This window comes from Cervus canadensis, chromosome 6, assembly GCF_019320065.1.
Source record: "Cervus canadensis isolate Bull #8, Minnesota chromosome 6, ASM1932006v1, whole genome shotgun sequence".
In the NCBI taxonomy this organism is placed as follows: Eukaryota; Metazoa; Chordata; class Mammalia; order Artiodactyla; family Cervidae; genus Cervus; species Cervus canadensis.
Genome location: NC_057391.1, coordinates 81429819 through 81449148, shown reverse-complemented (window position 1 = coordinate 81449148; position 19330 = coordinate 81429819). Strand labels below are relative to the sequence as shown.

Genomic DNA, 19330 nt, shown 5'->3' with positions numbered 1-19330 from the left:
CACGGAACTAATAAGCCACCTCCAACCGGAAGAGTTCAGGAAAGGTCAAAAGGAGACACCGCGCGTCCGTCCACCTCCCAGAATCCCTCTCGCTGGCATCCATATTGGCCGAGTGATGCATGGGTGTGTGCGCCACCAGGATGGACTCTGAGTCAGAATGATTGGCTAAAGACAACTCGGAAACTAATCCCATCACCATAAAACCCTAGACTGCGAGCCACGAGCCACGTGGCAGAGCAGTCCTCCTGGGTTCCCTGACCCTGCTGCTCTCCGCCCGGGCGCTCCTTTCCCAATAAAATCTCTTGCTTTGTCAGCACGTGTCTCCTCAGACTATTCTTTTCTGAGTGTTAGACAAGAGACCTCTCTCAGGGCCCTAGAGAGGGCCTCCCACTTCCTACAACAAAACTTTTGCCACACAAAATGTCCAAGTGATGAAGCCTTGACTCTGGCCCTGGATCAAAATCCTCTCTGCTGGAGGTCATGAGTCCCAGCATAGCACATGGCTTGCAGCTGCAACCTTTCAATTATAAAACTATTACTTAACACCATTTTATTATGATTGGTTTTCAGAAAATAACAAAATTCTATATTGTAATTTAATAGAAAACCCTGTAATCACTTTTTAAATCCAGATGCATATCAGAATTATCTAGGAGCTTTTGAAAAATACAAATGCCCAGGTATTGCTTTTTTTCACCAGAGCTCCAGATATGTTTCTAATGAGCAGCCCTGTTTAAAAATAACTGGACTCTATGATGATCTTTTACTTTTATTTAGTTTGTTTCACTTTTTCTACTTCATATTCAGTGCTCCCATTTCATTTAGTTTATGCTTTCTGGTTTTTCCATCTCTTTTTTTTTTTGAAGTATAGTTCTTTATCAAGTACAGTAGAAAAATTCTTCTATACATATATATAAATAATATGTATAATATGTATATTTTAGAAACCTTATGAATTTTTGCCTAGCTGAAAAAATCTATGACATTTTGATTCTACTTGTTTGACTTAGCATGAATAGAATGCTAGATTTCTAATTTAAAAAAAAATAGACAGGCAACAAGCAACAAAGGTTTACTGTATAGCATAGGGAACGATAGTCAATATCTTGTAATAACCTATGATGGAAAATCATTTCAAAAATAATATATATCTATTTGTATAACTGAATCACCAAAAAAAGAATTCTACTTTTTGAAATTTAGTAATGTTTATCTTTTGTCAGTTTTTCTGAATGTCCTCTGGACATCTAATAACTTATGAGATATAAAATTTTAAATATATTTGTGTAGTATTACACAGGTTAATATAAATTAGTATAAACAGATTAATATAAATTAATATAAACAGATCTACTATATTTAAATTATTAATGACATCATTCCAGATGCTCCTATTCTTATTTTTTATGTACTTGATAAAATATTCTCAGAGAAATGTTTATATGTCTCACTTATGATTATATATTTTTTCTTTTCCCTTATATTTCTTCTGATTTTTGCTTTTTGTTTATGTCTATCTTCTTAGTGAATTGTACCTTTTATCATTAAAAATAATCATCTTTGTTTCATTAAAAAAAAAACAAAACCCAACTTCTTTCAGTCTGAATTCAGTTCCTTTTAAATGGAGGAAGTAGCGGGCCCATTCTGACTCTAACCAATGGCTGGGCGGAACCTCTAACAGTCACTCACTAACAGCCAAGTGCTTGCCCCACCCCTATTGCAATTCCTATCAATGTCCATTCCACAATCTTGTGGGAATAAGGGGTGATGATTGCTTTGGCTACTTCCTGCTGAACAGAGGCAATGAGGGGGGTGATCATAAAATGGAATTGATCAGCTTTGGGTCAGGAATACTCCTTAATAATTTTAGTAAGTAAAACAATTCTCTCGAACTATTTGAACCTGATGAAATTCCTTCTGCAAGGAAATTTTATTCTCAATACTTACCTTTCTGAAGAGCAACCTTAAGTCTTCTAAGGGTTCACAAACACACTGCTCTCTAGGACTCCCAGGAGTTGGGTCATTTTCTGATGATGGTAAGGCTGCTTTGACCTGAGTGTGATGTATCCCTGGCTTTACTCCAGCTAACCTGACAGATGAGTGTGTGATAAGTAATACCACAGGTGGTTCTGTCCACTTTGCAGTCAGCTGGTGCCCAGGCCCTTGTTCTCCACATGTTTTGAGAGGATGCAATGTCCAGGCCAGAAAGGATGCAAGGAAGGCTTTCTAGAAGCAAGCTCATAAACAGAGGTTTGTATTGTACCTAGAGTTTTAACATAATTGGCAACTGCTAAATCTTTCAAAGTATTTATACATTCTCCCTCCTGGGCAGACACATGGAATGGTCTACCACACAATATTTCAAAGAGGCTAATTTTAAGCCTGCTTCTGGAAGCCACTCTGATCCATAGTAGGGCAATTGTCAAGCCCTGACCTCAAGTTAAATTAGACTCAACATATATTAGCAATGTTATTTAATGTAGAATTCATTTTCTCTATTATTCCTACTGAATGTGCACTCCAGGATGAATATAGCTTTCCATTAATCTGCAGTGGTTTAGACATTTGTTGGATTATGCTAGAGAGAAAAGCAGGCCTGTTATCACTTTGAAGGATGCTAGACTATCCAAATTGGGGGAAATTTTCCTTAAGCATGGCTTTCACCACTTTGGAGGCTTTTTCAGTCCTGGGGTCTCCACCAGTCCTGAAAAGGACCACCAATACTAGCAGCAATCTGAAATTTCCTGCGGCTCAAGGCATTTAAGTCAAGTCTATTTGCCAGTCCTTGGTGGCGCAGGCTCCTCTATGTTGGATCCCTATCCTGGGAGATCTGACAGCAGTCTTTGGGTTATTTTTAGTACAAATCAAGCAATTTTGAGAGATCACTGGATGGTCCTTTGTAGATTGATGATGAAGCTCACTCACTCAGTTTTGCCCAATTCTTTGTGATGCTGTGGACGGTAACCCACCAGGTTCCTCTGTCCATGGAATTTTTTCTTAATATATATATTTTATTGACATATAGTTGACTTGCAATGTTTTAGGCACACAGCAGGGTGATTTGGGTACATATATACATACGCAGATAATACATTTGAGCTGAAGTGAGGAAACAAGTCATATGGACACCTGCCGCCAGTGAACCCCAGACACAGGGACTGGCCGGTGCAATGGCCCTGTGGTGGGAATATGCTTGGTACATTCAAGGCAAGGCAGGGAGGTCGTGTAGCTGGAGCAGAGAGACTGAACAGAACAGTGGATGGTCAGATAGGAAGGTGGGGGCCATAGTGCATGGGGTCTTGTGGGCTCTGATGAGGTCTGGGCCTTGGTTGCAGTAAGAAGCTAGAAGAGGGTTTTAAGTGGAGGACTGATGTGGTTGACATGCACTGTAAAAAGATCACGCTGAATGGAAAGTTGTTGGAACCACAGATTCGGCCTTGAGTTGCACTCTCCACATGGACAGACAGTAACGTCTGCAGCCTCATCTTTAAAAAATAACCCACTAGCATGGTAACATCTATGTCTACAGAGGACCACCTTCCACAGTGTGGAGGAACGCCCCCTCTACCCCGAGCCCCAGCCCTCCAGCCTGTTCCCACCGCCAAAGCCATCTCTGCCCCAACAAGTGACAAGGCAGACCACATGGAGGATATTTTATTGCTTTAATATATCTGGTGTTACAAATAGAAAATACGAATTATGATTTCAAATAAAACGATGGTTTCAGTAAACATTTTGTTTATAAAATTAAGAGGCTCAAGAGTAAACACTTTCTCTTTATTAAAAAGTAAGGCACCTTCCATTTCCACCTCCTTTCTACCACTAACTCAGTCCTTGCACCAGAAGTGTGAACTTCTTTTATGTACAGAGTACTGTATACACACACACACGCGCGCACACACACACACACACACACACACACACGCCAGCTGCCCTTGGGCAGTGGCCCAAGCACCCAGCACCACTTCCACGCTGGCAGCTCCAATATTCTGAGCCCAGGGCAGTGGCCACAACAAAACAGCACAGGGTTTGTGATCACAGAGCTCAAGGACATGAGAAACAACCAAAATGTCTTATTTTGAGGAGATTCTCCCCAAGCCTGTGAGTAGAGCCAGACAGCAGGCAAGGCAGGAGGGGGCAGCTTGGGCTGGTTGGAAGGACATGTGCGTCTGTGTGCGCTCAGAAGTGTCTGCCTCTGGGACCCCATGGACTGCAGCCCGCCAGGCTGTCCATGGGATTCCCCAGGCAAGAATACTGGAGTGAGTTGACATTTCCTGCTCCAGGAGATCTTCCCACCCCAGGGATCGGACCTGTGTCTCTTGCGTCTCCAGTGGCAGATTCTTTACCACTGGCAACACCTGAGAAGCTCCTGGTTGAAAGGGAGTCCCCTTAAATTCAGAATATCTGAGAAAGAATTATTACTATTATAGAAGGGGTGGGGAGAGGGGCTGGGGCTGCAAACTCTGTTCCCACCTGAGGAAGACGCGCTTACCTAACCCAGCAGACCCGAGTTCCATTCACAGGCCACCTCTCCTTCTGCCCCTTCCCCTCATCTCTCAGGGACCTTTGGCGTTCTCAGCGGGGAAGGACCCAGGTGAGTTTGCAGTGAGGGTTACAGGTAGGAGAACACGAGCCCCTGAGTGGCGTTCGGAGGAAGGCAGCAGAGGTGACAGTGAGCACAGAAGGCCCTGGGCCAGGACATCTCCTGCAGAAAAGAACCTTTCTGTTCCCAAATCAGGCTACCAGACTCCCCAGATTCATAAGCACCATCACATCCCAAGGAGGTCAACGCCCTGAATTGGCTTCTTCTTCTCAGCCACATTAATGTTTTTGTCAAGTTTATTGGTGTTTGGTGTGATCAGCTCTGAGGAGAGAGGGTTTGCAGACAGACGCCAGCACGAGCTGGAAGAACCTGGTCCTGGCGTCCTGAGAGGTGTCCTGAGGGTGTTTTCTCTCCCACAGAAGGTCAGTGGTCAGTCTGGGGCCCAATAATGACCCTCGTCCAGAGCAGCTGCTGCTCCTGAGAACTGGGCTCCTAAGGGTCGTCAGACACTAGAAAAATTAATCTCCTGAATAAGCTTTCTTTCAGGATAATGTGCAGGCTTTGTCCCGAGGGATGGGCTGGAACAGGAAGGTGAGGCAGCAGCCAGGACTGACTCCAGGCTTCTCTCTGCCTCCCCAGCTCCCAGAACCTGCAGGGGGAAGGCAGGGCCCCCACCTGTGTGGTGGAAAGTGCATCTCCCCCACAGAGACCGGGCAAGCTCTGGAGTGGCTTCCAGGAGGCAGAGGCTCTTTCCTCCAAGACACAGATGTTCCTCCCAGTTCCCCCAGAAGCTGCTCGGGGAAGGCGGTGGGGCTGGCAGGCAGAGCTGGGCTGGCTGAAGAAGTGGGGGTGGTCCGAGTCCCCTGAGTCATTCCTCCACCCTCTCTCAGAAACGCTCCTCCCGGACAGTGGTGGGGGCTTTGCTGCTCTTGCTGTCCTCCTCCTCCTCCCCTTCCTGGGGTTTCTACAAGACAGACAAGGGGACGGCCCTTGGGATGAGGCGGCAGGGACTCTACCCTGCTGAGTATCTGCCTGCCCATGTGTCTGAATCCGGGGGAAGACCAGAGCCACAGGCACTCAGCATCCCCGACAGTGAACAAGGACGAGGACAGGGGCTCCGCTCACGCACAGAGCTCCCCACCCCCAACACACACACCATCACGACAGAGTGAAGGAGGAGCGAAAAGGCCAGCCTTCCGGGACACCACAGCCTCCAGGGACCATCTCACTGTGAGTGCCACTGAGCTCCCGTCACCCTCCTCCCCTTCTGACAGCCTCACCCCACCTGGATGGACCCCCGCATGCCTGTGGAAGGGCCAGGTCTGCACCCCCCTTAGGAGTGCTGACTACCCCCGGTCAGGGGCAGCCCCCAGGATGATGAACACGGTTACCATGTGTGTGAAACAGATGCACAGCGAACTGTTACAAAGACAGGATGTATTATGGCTCAAAATATGTATATATTAATATAGCTTCCCCATAGAAAAAGAGACTTTATATGTGAATATCTTTTCCCCATAGAAAAAGAGACTTTGGGTCAGTTTGTCATCAGATTTCTTGGGGACGACGGCACAGAATTAGAAGACATTCAGGGTCACGCTTGTTAGCTGGGTGGGATTTAAACATGCCCTGGAGATTATGCTCTGAGGTTCCTAGGTGCTGACTGCCACCTTGGGTGTTTGTCTGCTTTTTAGGAGCACTTTGCTTCTTCCCTCAGGGGCTCATCTCGTTCCCAACAAGGCCTCCAGCACAGGCCGAGCCCCACACAGCTCTGACCATCGAGGCTGGCGGAGCACATGCAGGCCACACCAGTTGGACAAATGGCATTTCACCCGCCACGACCCCCAGGTTAGCCCGTGGCAGAGGCAACAGCGGGAGATCCAGTGTCCGGTTCTCCATCTTGCTAACTTGTTGGCACCAGCTCGGCCACAGCCCTGAGAAGCCCTCACTCAGAACCAGCAGCTGACTTCAATCAGTCATGCCACCTCCTGTCTCTGACACACTCATGCACACACACCCGCCTTCTTCAGCGCCATCACCTTGAAATCACAACCAAACAAGGCTTATGTCTCTGTGGCCGAGAACTACCAACTGGAAGAAAAATGGAAACCCAAACACAGATTGTCATCATCAGCATCAGTCCTGACCCACTGGAAGTTCTGGCCCTTTCAGCCAATGACCCACCTCACTGATCAGAAAGCGCAGCTCTGGCCCAATGCACTCCCTGCCCTGTTGTCCCCTGGCGCTGAGACTGAAGTCCTGGGATGGCCTGCAGGTCCCACTCACGCCCGCCACCTCGGTGGGGGAAATGACGGCTCCTTCACGACGCCCCTGACAGCCCTGACTTCCCTGGGACCAGCCCCGCGGGACTCTGACCCCCGTCCCACCAGGCCCCCAGGAGCGAGGGGGGTGCAGACACCTGGGGAGTATCCAGGACAGCACCGTGAGCGCCTGCACCCGCTGGCCTCCTGGTCCGACCCGTGCTGCTTCCCACAGTCCCCACGGACAGACTGAGCGCTCACCGCCTACCGGGTAACAAACCAGGTCCCCGGGGACAAGGATCTGCCTGTAAGTCAGGGAAGTGTGGGCCGACCTAGGTAGTAACAGGAGGAAATGAAAATGTGTACATGGAGATGTGGGGCTGGGGGGGCAGTGGTGTAGAAAGCTTGTCAGACTCTCGAAAGGAAACAAGCAGGGTAGAAAGCCCAGCATGCACAAGCACATTTCTACATCCACAGAAAACACTGGAAAATGACTAAATGTTACTAGGTTATCTCTGGGCACTGGGACTACAAGCAACCTTTACTTTCTTCTGTTTGCTTTTGCCCAGGGAAACACAGATTACAAAGTAAACACAGCAGAATCTCATATCGCTTGACACAATGCATCACGTTTCAAATTGAAATCTTTTCACAAGAAATCCATCCTGTTATCATAGGCACCTTTTCATAGGCTCACACTAATAGTCACCAAAGTGTCCCAAATCACGCTTCCTCGTCTATGGCACAGGGACAAGCCCATCTCCGCAGGGCTGATGCCACGCTTCTCACAGGCTCCTGAGAAGACCACTCCTGTCTCAGACGTTCCCTCTGGCCCCACTGAATGTCCTGTCCCAGGCATCGCCCCCTTCACCTGCTACCTGCTACCACCTGCCAACTCCAGAGCATGAGATCAGAGGACAAACAAGAAGGAAACAGAGATTAGCATCCATCTCTCAGCGCATATCCTTAAAGCACTAAACGTACCTCTTTCAGATACCATTTTTGCCTTAGATAATTGGCAAAGATTTTCAAAATGATAAATACTCAGGGTTGGCCTCGTACACTGCTAGAGCAATGTACATTAGTAGTATTGATAGCACCTTCTTTCTACAGGACAGTCTGGTAACACATATCAAAGTCTTAACAACAGCACAACCACTGATCTGTTTCTCAAGAAAATACGGTGCTTAAGAACATGCCCAAAGAGTCAACTCCAGAACAGTAAACACAGTATCATCTCTAACAACAATTAGAAACAATCTTAGTGTTCCTGGACAGGAAAATTGTCAATCAAATCATGTCTATTCATGTGCAGTTATTAGAACACTGTGACGTGTATGTTGTAAAAGACTAATGACCTGACAAAGTGCTTGCAGAAAGTACAAAAGCACGTAGAACAAGAAGCTTACAGAGCAACAAAAGCACAAGACTCTATTTTTGTTTAAAAAATACATACATATACCCACACATATATATCATATGTGTACACAGACATGTGTGAGCAAATGCAAAAAGACAGGACCTCATCTCTAGGTGATGCTATTACAGGATGACTTTAAAATTTTGTACACTTTAAAACAAACAAAAAATTTTAAAATGTGTACACTTTGCTATATTTAAAATTTTTTTCTGCAAAGAATATGTATTAACTCTGTAACAGGTTTTAGGTGTTTTGTTCTTTTAAGCAATATCCCACTGACTCCTGAGAGCTGAAATTCCTTTCATCCTGATTCAGATTTGATATCTAACACATTGGTTAAAGGATTCCCTGGTAGCTTCACCTGCAATGCAGGAGACCCCAGTTCAATTCCTGGGTCGGGAAGATCCCCTGGAGAAGGGACAGGCTACCCACTCCAGTATTCTTGGGCTTCCCTTGTGGCTCTGCTGGTAAAGAATCTGCGTGCAATGTGGGAGACATGGGTTCTATCCCTGGGTTGGAAAGATCCCCTGGAGAAGCGATAGGCTACCCACTCCAGTATTCTTGGGCTTCCCTGGTGGCTCAGACGGTAAAGAATCCTCCCACGACACGGGAGACCTGGGTTTGATCCCTTCACCCCTGGAGAAGAGCATGGCAACCCACTCCAGTATCCTTGCCTGGAGAATCCCCATGGACAGAGGAGCCTGGTGGGCTATAGTCCATGGAGTCGCAAAGAGTCAGACACGACTAAGCCCAGCACAGCACGATGGTTAAATAGTTCCCAGCCAATTAGAAAAGATGGGAAATACTTTTCTGTTGTCGATCTAATAATTCCAGGTCCTCTCCCCTTCCACCATGACCCACCCCTGCTTCCTGACGTGTACTTTGAGAGCCCTGCTGGCAGCACACTGGCTCTGGTCCCTCCCTGGCACCTCCTGAGGGCCTGCCACATGCCAGGAGAGCCCCTGCCTCGGGGCCACCACCGCTATGACAGGATGAAGGAGCCAGCCCCCCACATCTCCTCTCCATTCAAGAACCCCAGGCTGAAAGGAGAGGAGCCGGGGCCTCGGGACTTGTCTCAGGACCCCGGGGTGGGTGTTGCTCGGCAGACTGACACAGGGACCAGCTCTGGGGACCAGAGCAGGGAGGCCAGGAGCAGGGGAGGAAGTAGGAGAAAAACCCGGAGAGGGCAGCAGGAAAGCGGGGCTGAGCCCCACGGAGGAAGCCCTTTGTCTCCACGTGTGTGACGCTGAGCTGCTCTCACAGCCACCGGTCCCCGGGCGCTCCCCCGCCTCCCCCCAAGGCCACAGCCTCAGCAAAGTCTGTGCCCACATCTCAGCCCAGCAGCTCCCACATACTCACATTTTCAGGAATTTCTTTGTTTGCGTCCTGCCTCCGGAGATCTGCCTTGATGAACGCTGAGGTTCAAGGACACAGAAGAGGGGCAACAGAAAGTTATCAAGCAGAGCAATGGTCAAGCTCATCCACAAGAGGGAGCCCTGAACTCTCCTAAGGGTCACGAGTATCCCACCTCCTTCAGATCTTCCAGGGATCTGGAGGTTCCATCAGCCACCTTGACAGAGCCTGGGGGACCACTGCTGTGCCAGACAGGAAGAAGCCAGTGATGACGCTGGCCTCCATGCATAGACCCCTGATATTTGCAGGGAGCTTGCACACAGTGCTCCAATCCTCACAGCAATCTCCAATCTACAGATTAGGAAAGTGGTGCTCCCAGAGGTCAGTCCACTTGGCCAAGGTCAAAGAGCTATGGAGGTCAGTGTCACAGTGCAGGGTTCCAACAAGGGTCTTTTGAGACCAAAACTGAAGCTCATTCCAACAAAATATGCTACTGCCTGCCAAAGATACTTCCTCATGAGTCCTCTCGTCTGCCCTGCTGCACGTGAGCCCCTTAGCTGCATGATCAGTCAAGACATTGGCTGCCAATCTGCCAACAGCATAAACTCAGGCGCAGCCAGAGCATCACTTTGTCCTGAAGCCCCGACTCACCAGTGAGCACTGCTCCAAGGGTCAGAAAGACACACAGGAAGATGTTCCCAGGCATGGTTCCATAGTTGTCGATAATCTGGCCCTGGGAGATGGTGAAGATGATCCCGAATACCTGCAGAGGCACAGAGAAAACTGGAACCAGGGGCCCAGGCAACCAGCCCACAGGGGAGCTGAGCTGCCCGTATGCAGCGCCTGCTCCCGCCGAGCCCGGGAGGGAACAAGGACCCATGGCTTCAAGGCCACCACCCAACGAGAGGCCTACCTGGGCAGACACGTTGAGGAGGCCAGATGACATGCCTTCTGATTCTGGGTACGTCAGCTCCACGGCAAATTCAAATCCCAGTGGGAGGTAGCCAGTCATAAAGAAGCTAAAGCCCAGATCACAGAAACAAGGTGATGGAGAACGTCCGGAAAAAGGAAAAAAGGGTGCCCATCTCCTGCCCTACAACTCCTTTTTCTGTTTCTTCCCATCAAGACATGCCAGGCCCTTGAAAATCAGGCCACCCTCTAGGTGGTCATTACACACATACGGTCACACACCCTCGCATGTACTGTCCATAGGAAAATAAGTAAGAGATGAAGCTGAGCAGAGATCCCTGTGGAAGGAGCGCCATTTCCTATTCTTTCTCATACAACAGGTCTAGAAAATTCCAGCTCTGATCTCTTTCTTATGCATCACACTTCCTGGTGCTTTCACACCTGTTATTTCTCTCCTTCTTTCCAACAACTCCACAAGGGAGGCCACTCATCTGCAATTACAGATAAAGACACTGAGCCTCAGAGTGGGTAGGGAGGTGCCTATGATCTAATAAACAGTCAGCAACAGTGAGCTCAGGACCCACCCTTTCTGATCCCCAGGCCTGTGTACTTTCTGTGACCCCATGTTGTCCCAGGCTGAGCTCATAAAGACACTGAACATCTCCTAGCTTCCCAGAGATTTATGAAGGACATAGTCCATCTCAACAGCATGGATGGGCCTGGGTGCCCCAGGCAGCATTTTGAAGCCTTTATGAGTGAACATGACCTCTGGCCATTTCCACGTTTGCAGAAGTCGATGAGAGGCGGCAGATCCTTATCGCATCCTAGGATGTCAGTAGGTCCTGGAACCATGGATGGCGCTTTCCAGTTAAGTAGGTTCGAAGTACAACTTACCCCATTGCGCCAGCCGTGATGAACACTACCCACAGGTGTCCCAGGTTCAGGGTGTATGTGTAAACCACCATGCCCACCAGAGTCATGATATAGACCACCAAAGTTGTCTCCCTACAAGCAGAGGCAGTGAAGTTGAGTCATAAACTGCAGACTTTAACAGGATATTTTCCCTTCCTTCCTTCCTCTTTTCCTCCACCCCACTTCCTATCTTTTGGGCAACTGCCGAGTGCTGAGCAAGCCCAGGTCTGTGTGCTATTTACTCTCAAAGAATTTTCCGTCCATGAGGTTGATGGACACTGGACCAATGATCACACTATAGCTCAGAACTACAAAGGGTGAGACCAGGACAGTATGAAGCCATCTTGTAGCACGTGTGTTCTCCTGCAGAAACCTCTCAGCAAGTTAATACTGCACCTGGATTGGGTACATCCCACCCACAAGCAGGGACACAGCCCTTTCCTTTTCTCCTTCCACCAGAAAAAACAAAAACAAAAAAACAGGGACACATCAGCTGTGGTCAGGAGGCGGTGGCACGCAGGCAACCCCAGAAGCCCGTTCTGCTTGTCTGCATCGCCCCCGCCCCCCGGACAATGCCGGGCAGGGACCTGACTGAGAGTCTCTGTCGTCTCCGGGTCCTTCCTGTTGCCACACGTGCAGCCCAGCTCTCCCCGCTGAATCTGAACTGCTCCGCTCCTGACAGTGCAGCGGAGAGAACATTCTCCAGCCCTGAACGAGCCCTTGACTCCAAAGCCCGAGGGAGAAAGCTGCGCCCACTCCCGGCGCGTGTCCCCCCCACTGGTCCCTCAGAAGGCCCAGCAGGGCTGGTTTCTCTTCCGGGCTCACCCTGCTCGTGCCCCTGCACGCACCTCGCCCCCAGGTGGCCCACCCAGGACCGCTGTGGCCCTCACTCCTGCACTGGGACCCCACCCTCTCCCCGTCCTCCTAACTGAGGTCAGGGGCTCGGCACCTCCTTGGGCGCTGTGGCCACGAGCATCAGGACTCAGACCATGAAAGCTCAGAGCCTTCCCTCATCTCTGCTGAAGCCAGAAACACAGTGGGGCCGGCAGGTGCATACTGTGCTTGTGTCAAACTGATACCGCAGTGATTGGAGGCCAGAGATTCTCTTAAGCACTTTACATATATTTAGTATTTCATTTAACCCTTACCAAAGCCCTGCAGGAAAAGAATGACTGATTTAAGAAAACTGAAATCATATCAAGCATCTTTTCTAATCACAAAAGTGAGATTAGAAATCAACTACGAATATGGTGGATTCATGTTAATGTTTGACAGAAAACAACAAAATTCTGTAAAGCAATTATCCTTCAATTAAAAAATAAGCAAATTTTTTTTAATGTAAAAAATTTTTTTTAAAGTTTAAAAAAAAATCAACAATGAGAAAAGAACTACAAAACCCACAAACACATGAAGGCTAAATAATTATCCACCAAGCAACCACTAGGTCACTGAAGAAATCAAAGTAGAAATTAAAAAAAAAAAAAAAAAGAACACCTGGAAACAAATTGACAAAAAATACACCACGGATTATATGGGGTACAGGAAAAGCAGTTCCAAGAGGCAAGTTTTAGTGACACAAGCCTATCTCAGGACTTAAGAAAAATCTTTAAACAGTGTAATGCAAGGCAGTCAGCATAATCAAAGCAATTCCTGTCAGAACACTAATGGAAACTTTGCAGAATTAGAACAAATAACTCTAAAATGTGTATGGACATACAAAAGACCACATATAGCCAAAGCAGTCTTGAGAAAGTATAAAACTAGAGGTATCAGTTCTTCCAGATTTCAAACTGTACTCCAAAGCTATTGTAATCAAACCAGTATGGTACTGGTACAAAACAGGCACAGATGAATGGATCTGAAGAGCAACCCAAAATGATGAAACAGGCAAGAATATACAATGGGGAGAAGACAGACTCTTCAATAAACGGTGTTGGGAAAATTGGACAGCTATACAAAAAAGAATCAAACTCAACTGCTCTCTCACGCTATGCAGAAAAACAAACTCAAAATGGATTAAAGACTTAAAGACTGAAACCAGTCTTTAAATTCTAGAATAAATTTATAGGCAGTACACTGACATCAGTGTTAGTAATTTCTGGGGGCGGGGGCGGGGGGCGGCGGAAATGTCTTCTCAGGCAAGGGAACCAAAAGCAAAAACAAACAAATAGGACTACATCAAACTGGAAAGCTTTAGCACAGTAAAGGAAACTACCAACAAAATTAAAAGGCCATCTATTGAATGGAAGAAGACATATCTATAAGGAGTTAATATCCAAGATATACAAAGATTTAATACAACTCAACATCAAAAGAAAAAAAACACCCAATTGAAAAGTGGGCAGAGGATCTGAACAGAGATTCTTCCAAGGAAGACGTACAGATGGCCAGGAAGCAGTGCAAAAGGGAACCCTTGTGAACTGCTGGAGGGTACTGTAAATTGGTGCGGCCACTATAGAAAACAATATGGAGATTTCTAAAAAAAAGTTTCAAAACAGAACACCCAGGGGGCTTCCCTGGTGGCTCAGTGGTAAAGAATCTACGTGCTAATGCAGGAGACATGGGTTTGATCCCTGGTCTGGGAAGATCCCACATGGGGCAGAGGAAGTGAGCCTGTGCACCACATCTATTGAGCCTGAACTCTAGAAGTGCAACTACTGAAGCCCAGGCACTCTAGAGACTGTGCTCCACCACAAGAGAAACCACTGCAGTGAGAAGTCCATGCACCACAACTAGAGAAAAGCCTGCAAAACAACAAAGATCCAGCACAGCCAAAAATAAATAAAATTATATGTATATATATGAAAACCCAGAACACTCAGATGATCCAGCAATTCCACTCCTGAGCATTTATCCCAAGAAAATGAATACACTAATTCAAAACAATATAGGTACCCCAATGTTCACTGTAGTATCATGTACAAAAGCCAAGATAGAGAGGCAATCTAAGTGCCCATCAATAGATAAGTGGATTAAAAAGATGTGGTATGCACACATATGTATTTCGGCCATAAAAAGGAATGAACTCTTGCCATTTGCAGTGACATGTATGGACCCAAATGATTTTATGCTAAGTGAAATAAGTTAGAGAAATACAAATACTATATGATTTCATTGCTATGCAGAATCTAAAAAACAAAACAAATGAACAGACGTTAAGTCAGAAACAGACTCATAGATACAGAGAACACACAGATGGCTGCCAGAAGGGAGAGGATGGGGTGGGGGGGAAGGAAAGAAACAGGTGAAAGAGATTAAGAGGTACAAACTTCCAGATGGAAAATAGATGAATCAAAGGGATGAAATGTACAGGGTGGGGAATACAGCCAATGAGTAATAATATCCTGGTATGGTAACAGACCACAACCAGACTTAACTCAGGGGTCATTTTGAAATTTCTAGAAATATTGAATCATTATGTAGTGTCAAGGAACTAACATGGTGTCGTAGGTCAATAATACTTCAAAAACCAAAGAAGCATGCAAACTCACAGCAAGAGAGATCAGATTTTTGGTTACCAAAGGTAAGGATGGGGTAGGAGAAGGGGAAATAGGAAGAAGGCAATCAAAAGGTTAAAAACTTCCAGGTGTAAAATAAGTAAGGACTAAGTATGTAATGTGGGCTTCCCTGGTAGCTCAGATGGTAAAGAATCTGCCAGCAATGTAGGAGACCTGGATTCCATCCCTGGGTCAGGAAGATGCCCTGGAGGAGGGAATGGCAACCCAATCCAGTATTCTCGCCTGGGGAATTCCATGGACAGACCGTGGGGTCGCAAAGAGTCGGACACAACTGAGCGATCAGCACACACACACAAGTATGTAACGTACAACATGATAAATATAATCAACATGGTATATGTTATATATGCAAGTTGTTAAGAAAAGAAGTCCTAAAGGTCCTCATCATGATATTTTTTCTATTTCTTTAATTTTGTATCCATACATGATGATGGATGTTCACTAAACTATTTGTGATGTTGATTTCATGATGTATGTAAATTAAACCATATGCTGTCTATAGATACAGTTTAAATCCATTATATCTCAATAAAACTGGTAGGAAAAAAGAAACATATGACTATCTCCAATATGACATATGTGGAGACTGAGCTCAGACCAGTCAAGTTACTTGTCCAAAGTCACCTACTAGGTAAATGCAGAGTAGGATTAGAAACCCACGCTCTCTCCACTCCCACACACAGGAATACTAACACACGATGGGGCTACATCTTCGGAAAAGAGCAACAGCCTCTGAAGGACACCCCTCCCTCCTGGGTCTTCAAAGCAGCTGCTGAGGTCAGAGGGCCTTCATCTCTCCTCCCCCTGCTCCCCGCATACAGGCCCTCCCGCTGCAGAACCCAGCCCCACGGACACCCATCTCCCTTGCTGACCCCACAAGCTCACCCTTTGCCATATTTCTTTATCCACAGCTTCTTCTTAAACCACTAGCCTGTCTGCAAAACTATCTGTAGCCTCAGCCAGACATAAATGGACCTGACCATCCAATTTCCATCTCCAAACCAAAGGAGACACACCTGGGAGCCTCAGGGAGAAGGAACAGGCACCAAAATGCCCAGATGACAGAGCTCCCCCACCCTTTCTCTGCCCAAGTAGTGGAGCGGAAAGAATGTCCATGCTGACTGCAGGATGCAGACATCAAATGACACTAGGAACCAGCATCAGCTAGACTCTGCAGTGTCCTCCCCGCCCTTTCACTGTATTTTTACTGTCTTTTCTGGTTCATCTGAATCATCTGGCTGCCCATATCCTGGCCCAGCAAACATTCCAATCCCTCCTTTCTGTTGCCACAGAGCAAGCCCGGAAAAGAGATGCTGCTATTCCCTGGTTCAAGGGAGGCCAGTTCTCACGGCTTGAAGCAAGCAACCGGCATATGGCAGAAATGAGGCTGCAGCCCAGCTCCACCAGCAGTGATTAGGTCCAGCTGGGCTCCTCCTTGTGTCCAGCCAGGCAGCCACATCCCCAGGGAGGGCCTCAATTGGCCTTTGATGAGGGCAGCCAGAGGGAGCCCTGGTCTGACCAGAGCCTCACAGAAGCGGGTTTGTATGCAGAGAACAGGTCTGCCACTGTCTGTCGCCTCCAGACACTGGGAACTTTGGAGGCCTTGACAAAGCAGCCCAGAATATACTGCCCTGCCCAGCGCAGGACAGCCCAGGCAGCTGCCCCACTGAGCCACATTAACTGAGCACCCAGTGGATGCGGAGCACAGGACGCACTTAAGCTGAGCCTCTGTTTTCAGAGCACTTTCTCCAAGGCTGGCTACTGAATCAAGGCATCCGGGTTGATTTCTAAATGCAGACTCCACTACTGAATTGACATCCATGAGGGGTGGGACCCAGGGATCTGTGTTTTTAGTAAGCATCCTGGTTTAGCCTGCAATCCACTAAAATCTTAGTGGCTCTTGGAAATGCACTGGGCAATCAGGACTAAATCATATCACAATATTTACCAATGGAAGCAATATTTACCAACGTGGAAGCAATTGCAAGGTAATACACTGAAAACTGTTGGAAGCACAGAGCACCCTGGTTAACCCCAGGAGGTCCACGAGCAAGACATGGGAATTTGGCAATGGAACCACCTCCTCATCCCCAGAGAAGATACATCTGAACTGCCTTCTTGACCACTCAGACCCCAGCTGCTGCAATCACATCCTTGGAGCCATGCTCCTAGGAATATGTCATTTCAAAACATGGTCTCCAATTCAGTCCAAGCGGGAGAGTCACTTACTTGTAGGTTTTGGTCCTATCCAGCCAGATGCCTGAGATCACAGCCCCAAGCATTCCTGCAAGGACGATGGTCAGGCCGATTCTTCCAGCATTCACCTCTTCACCCTGGGGAAACCACAGCCCCAAGGATCACTCAAGGATGGAACAAGACATCTGACAGGGCACGGTCACCAGGAGGCAAAGGGGTAAAGGCGAGTAACTGGGGTGCCATTACAGCCAATTCTCAGAAAGTAGCAGAACAAGACAAGCTGTAAAAAGCTGCCAGTAATTCTAGGGGAGGAAATCCTAGAATAACTGCTCCTCCTAATATAATACAATATAACCCTGGGTGTGGGTGCATGATACTGGATGCTGGGGGGAAACAAATTCTATCTTTAGAAACCACTTTTAGATAGATTTTTCAAAAATATAACCCTCTTAGGAACCCTTTATCATTATTCCCATTTCACAGATGGAAAAACTGAAATATGTATATCCAAACATTCCATACTTAGGCTTTTTTTCCAGTTATCACTGTTTTAGAGGTAGGAAGATATTACATATGTTTGCGTGTTTATTAAGAGCCAGACACCATGCTGAGGGTTTTATATCATCATCGTATTTAATTCTCCTGATTGCCCACCAGGAGGTTAAGAATCAATATTCCCCATTTTACAGATGAAGACATCAAGGTACACTGAAATTAGCCTACTAGCCGAAGGTCATGAGGCCTTTATTAAGTGCAGAGGCAGGATTTGAACTCAGACCTGTCCACCTCCAACACTGGAACACTCACTCACCCATGGTGGCCCACCGTTCCCACGCTGAGACCCTTGACCTTCCGAAAGAGGGTTGGGCCTGACATCCCGACTGCAGGATACTCAGTGTCCATTTCCCAGTATTTAACCCTCCCTGGTTCTGGAGACATTTGCAACCTGCTTGCCGTTGAGCAACTAAGACTTTAACATTAAATCTTGCCCACATTTCACAACTTAATTGATTTCATAGGTGATTCTATGTGTATATATGTTTACCTACCATGTTGCCAGGCACCATGCTATGTACTTTACACATGTAAATCTTATGATTTACTTTCTAATTGCAAAATTAGTCTTTTAAAAAAAATAAAATTAAATTAATCTTTCAATAAATAACTAGACTTATTTTGCAGAAAAGAGCATGAGAGCTCAGAGGCTAACCAGCTCTCACACCGCTGAGAACCACCAGACCTGGGGCTGAGACCCAGGGCCGCCTCCCTCCAAATCCTGGAGTGCACACCATACCACACTGCCTCCCCAGCTCCTGCCCAGACACTAGACATCTCCTTCCCTCTGGCACTGGTCAGCTTAGGGAATGCCCTTACCGGATAGTGGAAGATCACCATGCGAGTCAGCAGAGTGGACAAGGCATAAAAAGCACCAGCATTCAGACCTGAAGGAAGGAGGGGGAAACACAGCATTAGGGTCACTGTCCTGGTGGGGTCATTGCTGGCTCTCCTCTCAGTGGTGAGAGAGGGAGGAAATTCTCATCCTTGTTGCCACTGAAGGTGGTGACCTCAGAGAAGAAGAAATACTACAGAACAACCCAAGGTAACCATTTTAACCTCTTTTTAGCCACACACCATTGCCCTCTCATCCCTTTATCCTGTGCTAAAAACACAGGCTCCAGGAAGTACACATTACTTCTAGGTCAGATCCACCTACATCCCTCCTAAGCACTGGCCTGAACTCACTGAACTACTGGACACCTTTCCACCTCCTCCTGATGACCTATGCCCTCTCCAGAATGCTCCAGACCTCTGACCCCTGACAACATTCCCATTCTCACCTGTTTTCACATCTCTCCAACTTTTCTTCTCAGACTCAACACCATACAAAGTCTTACATTTGAAACCAGAAAGGACCCTAAAGAACATTTAGATGACTCTCCTAATTCATTAATTTATCCAACAAATAAATGGAATACTTAGAACATTCTGTAAGAATCAATTTCCTTAGAGGATGAAGTCATTTTGTTCAAAGCCACACAATGACTTCGTAACTAATGTGAGACTAAAATGAATCCAAAGGAGAAGGACCTCCTCCCTTCCTTTCATGATAACAGTGATGGTGACGATGGTGGTGGTGATCGTGGTGGTGATGATGGTAGTGGTGGTGATCGTGGTGGAGACAGTGGTGGTGATCATGATGACCACAGTGGTGACGGTG

The 19330-nt window shown here is 47.0% G+C and overlaps 1 protein-coding gene across 4 annotated transcripts in view; it reads right to left on the bottom strand.

Moving 5' to 3' along the window:
• Positions 1-3648: 3648 nt before the first annotated feature.
• LOC122443876 (feline leukemia virus subgroup C receptor-related protein 2) overlaps positions 3649-19330 on the bottom strand; it is a 61221-nt gene continuing 45539 nt past the window's right edge. For 2 of the 4 annotated variants that reach the window (XM_043472594.1, XM_043472593.1), the window contains exons 4-10: positions 18487-18554; positions 17146-17249; positions 11381-11491; positions 10491-10596; positions 10229-10340; positions 9584-9639; positions 3649-5507 (exon numbers count right to left, since the gene is read on the bottom strand). In XM_043472594.1, coding sequence (XP_043328529.1) covers positions 5430-5507; positions 9584-9639; positions 10229-10340; positions 10491-10596; positions 11381-11491; positions 17146-17249; positions 18487-18554 — 635 coding nt within the window. In that variant the 3' untranslated portion in view covers positions 3649-5429. Of the gene's footprint in view, positions 5508-7163; positions 7700-9583; positions 9640-10228; positions 10341-10490; positions 10597-11380; positions 11492-17145; positions 17250-18486; positions 18555-19330 lie in introns of those variants that run through there. The other 2 variants (XM_043472595.1, XM_043472596.1) reach the window with 2 other exon arrangements.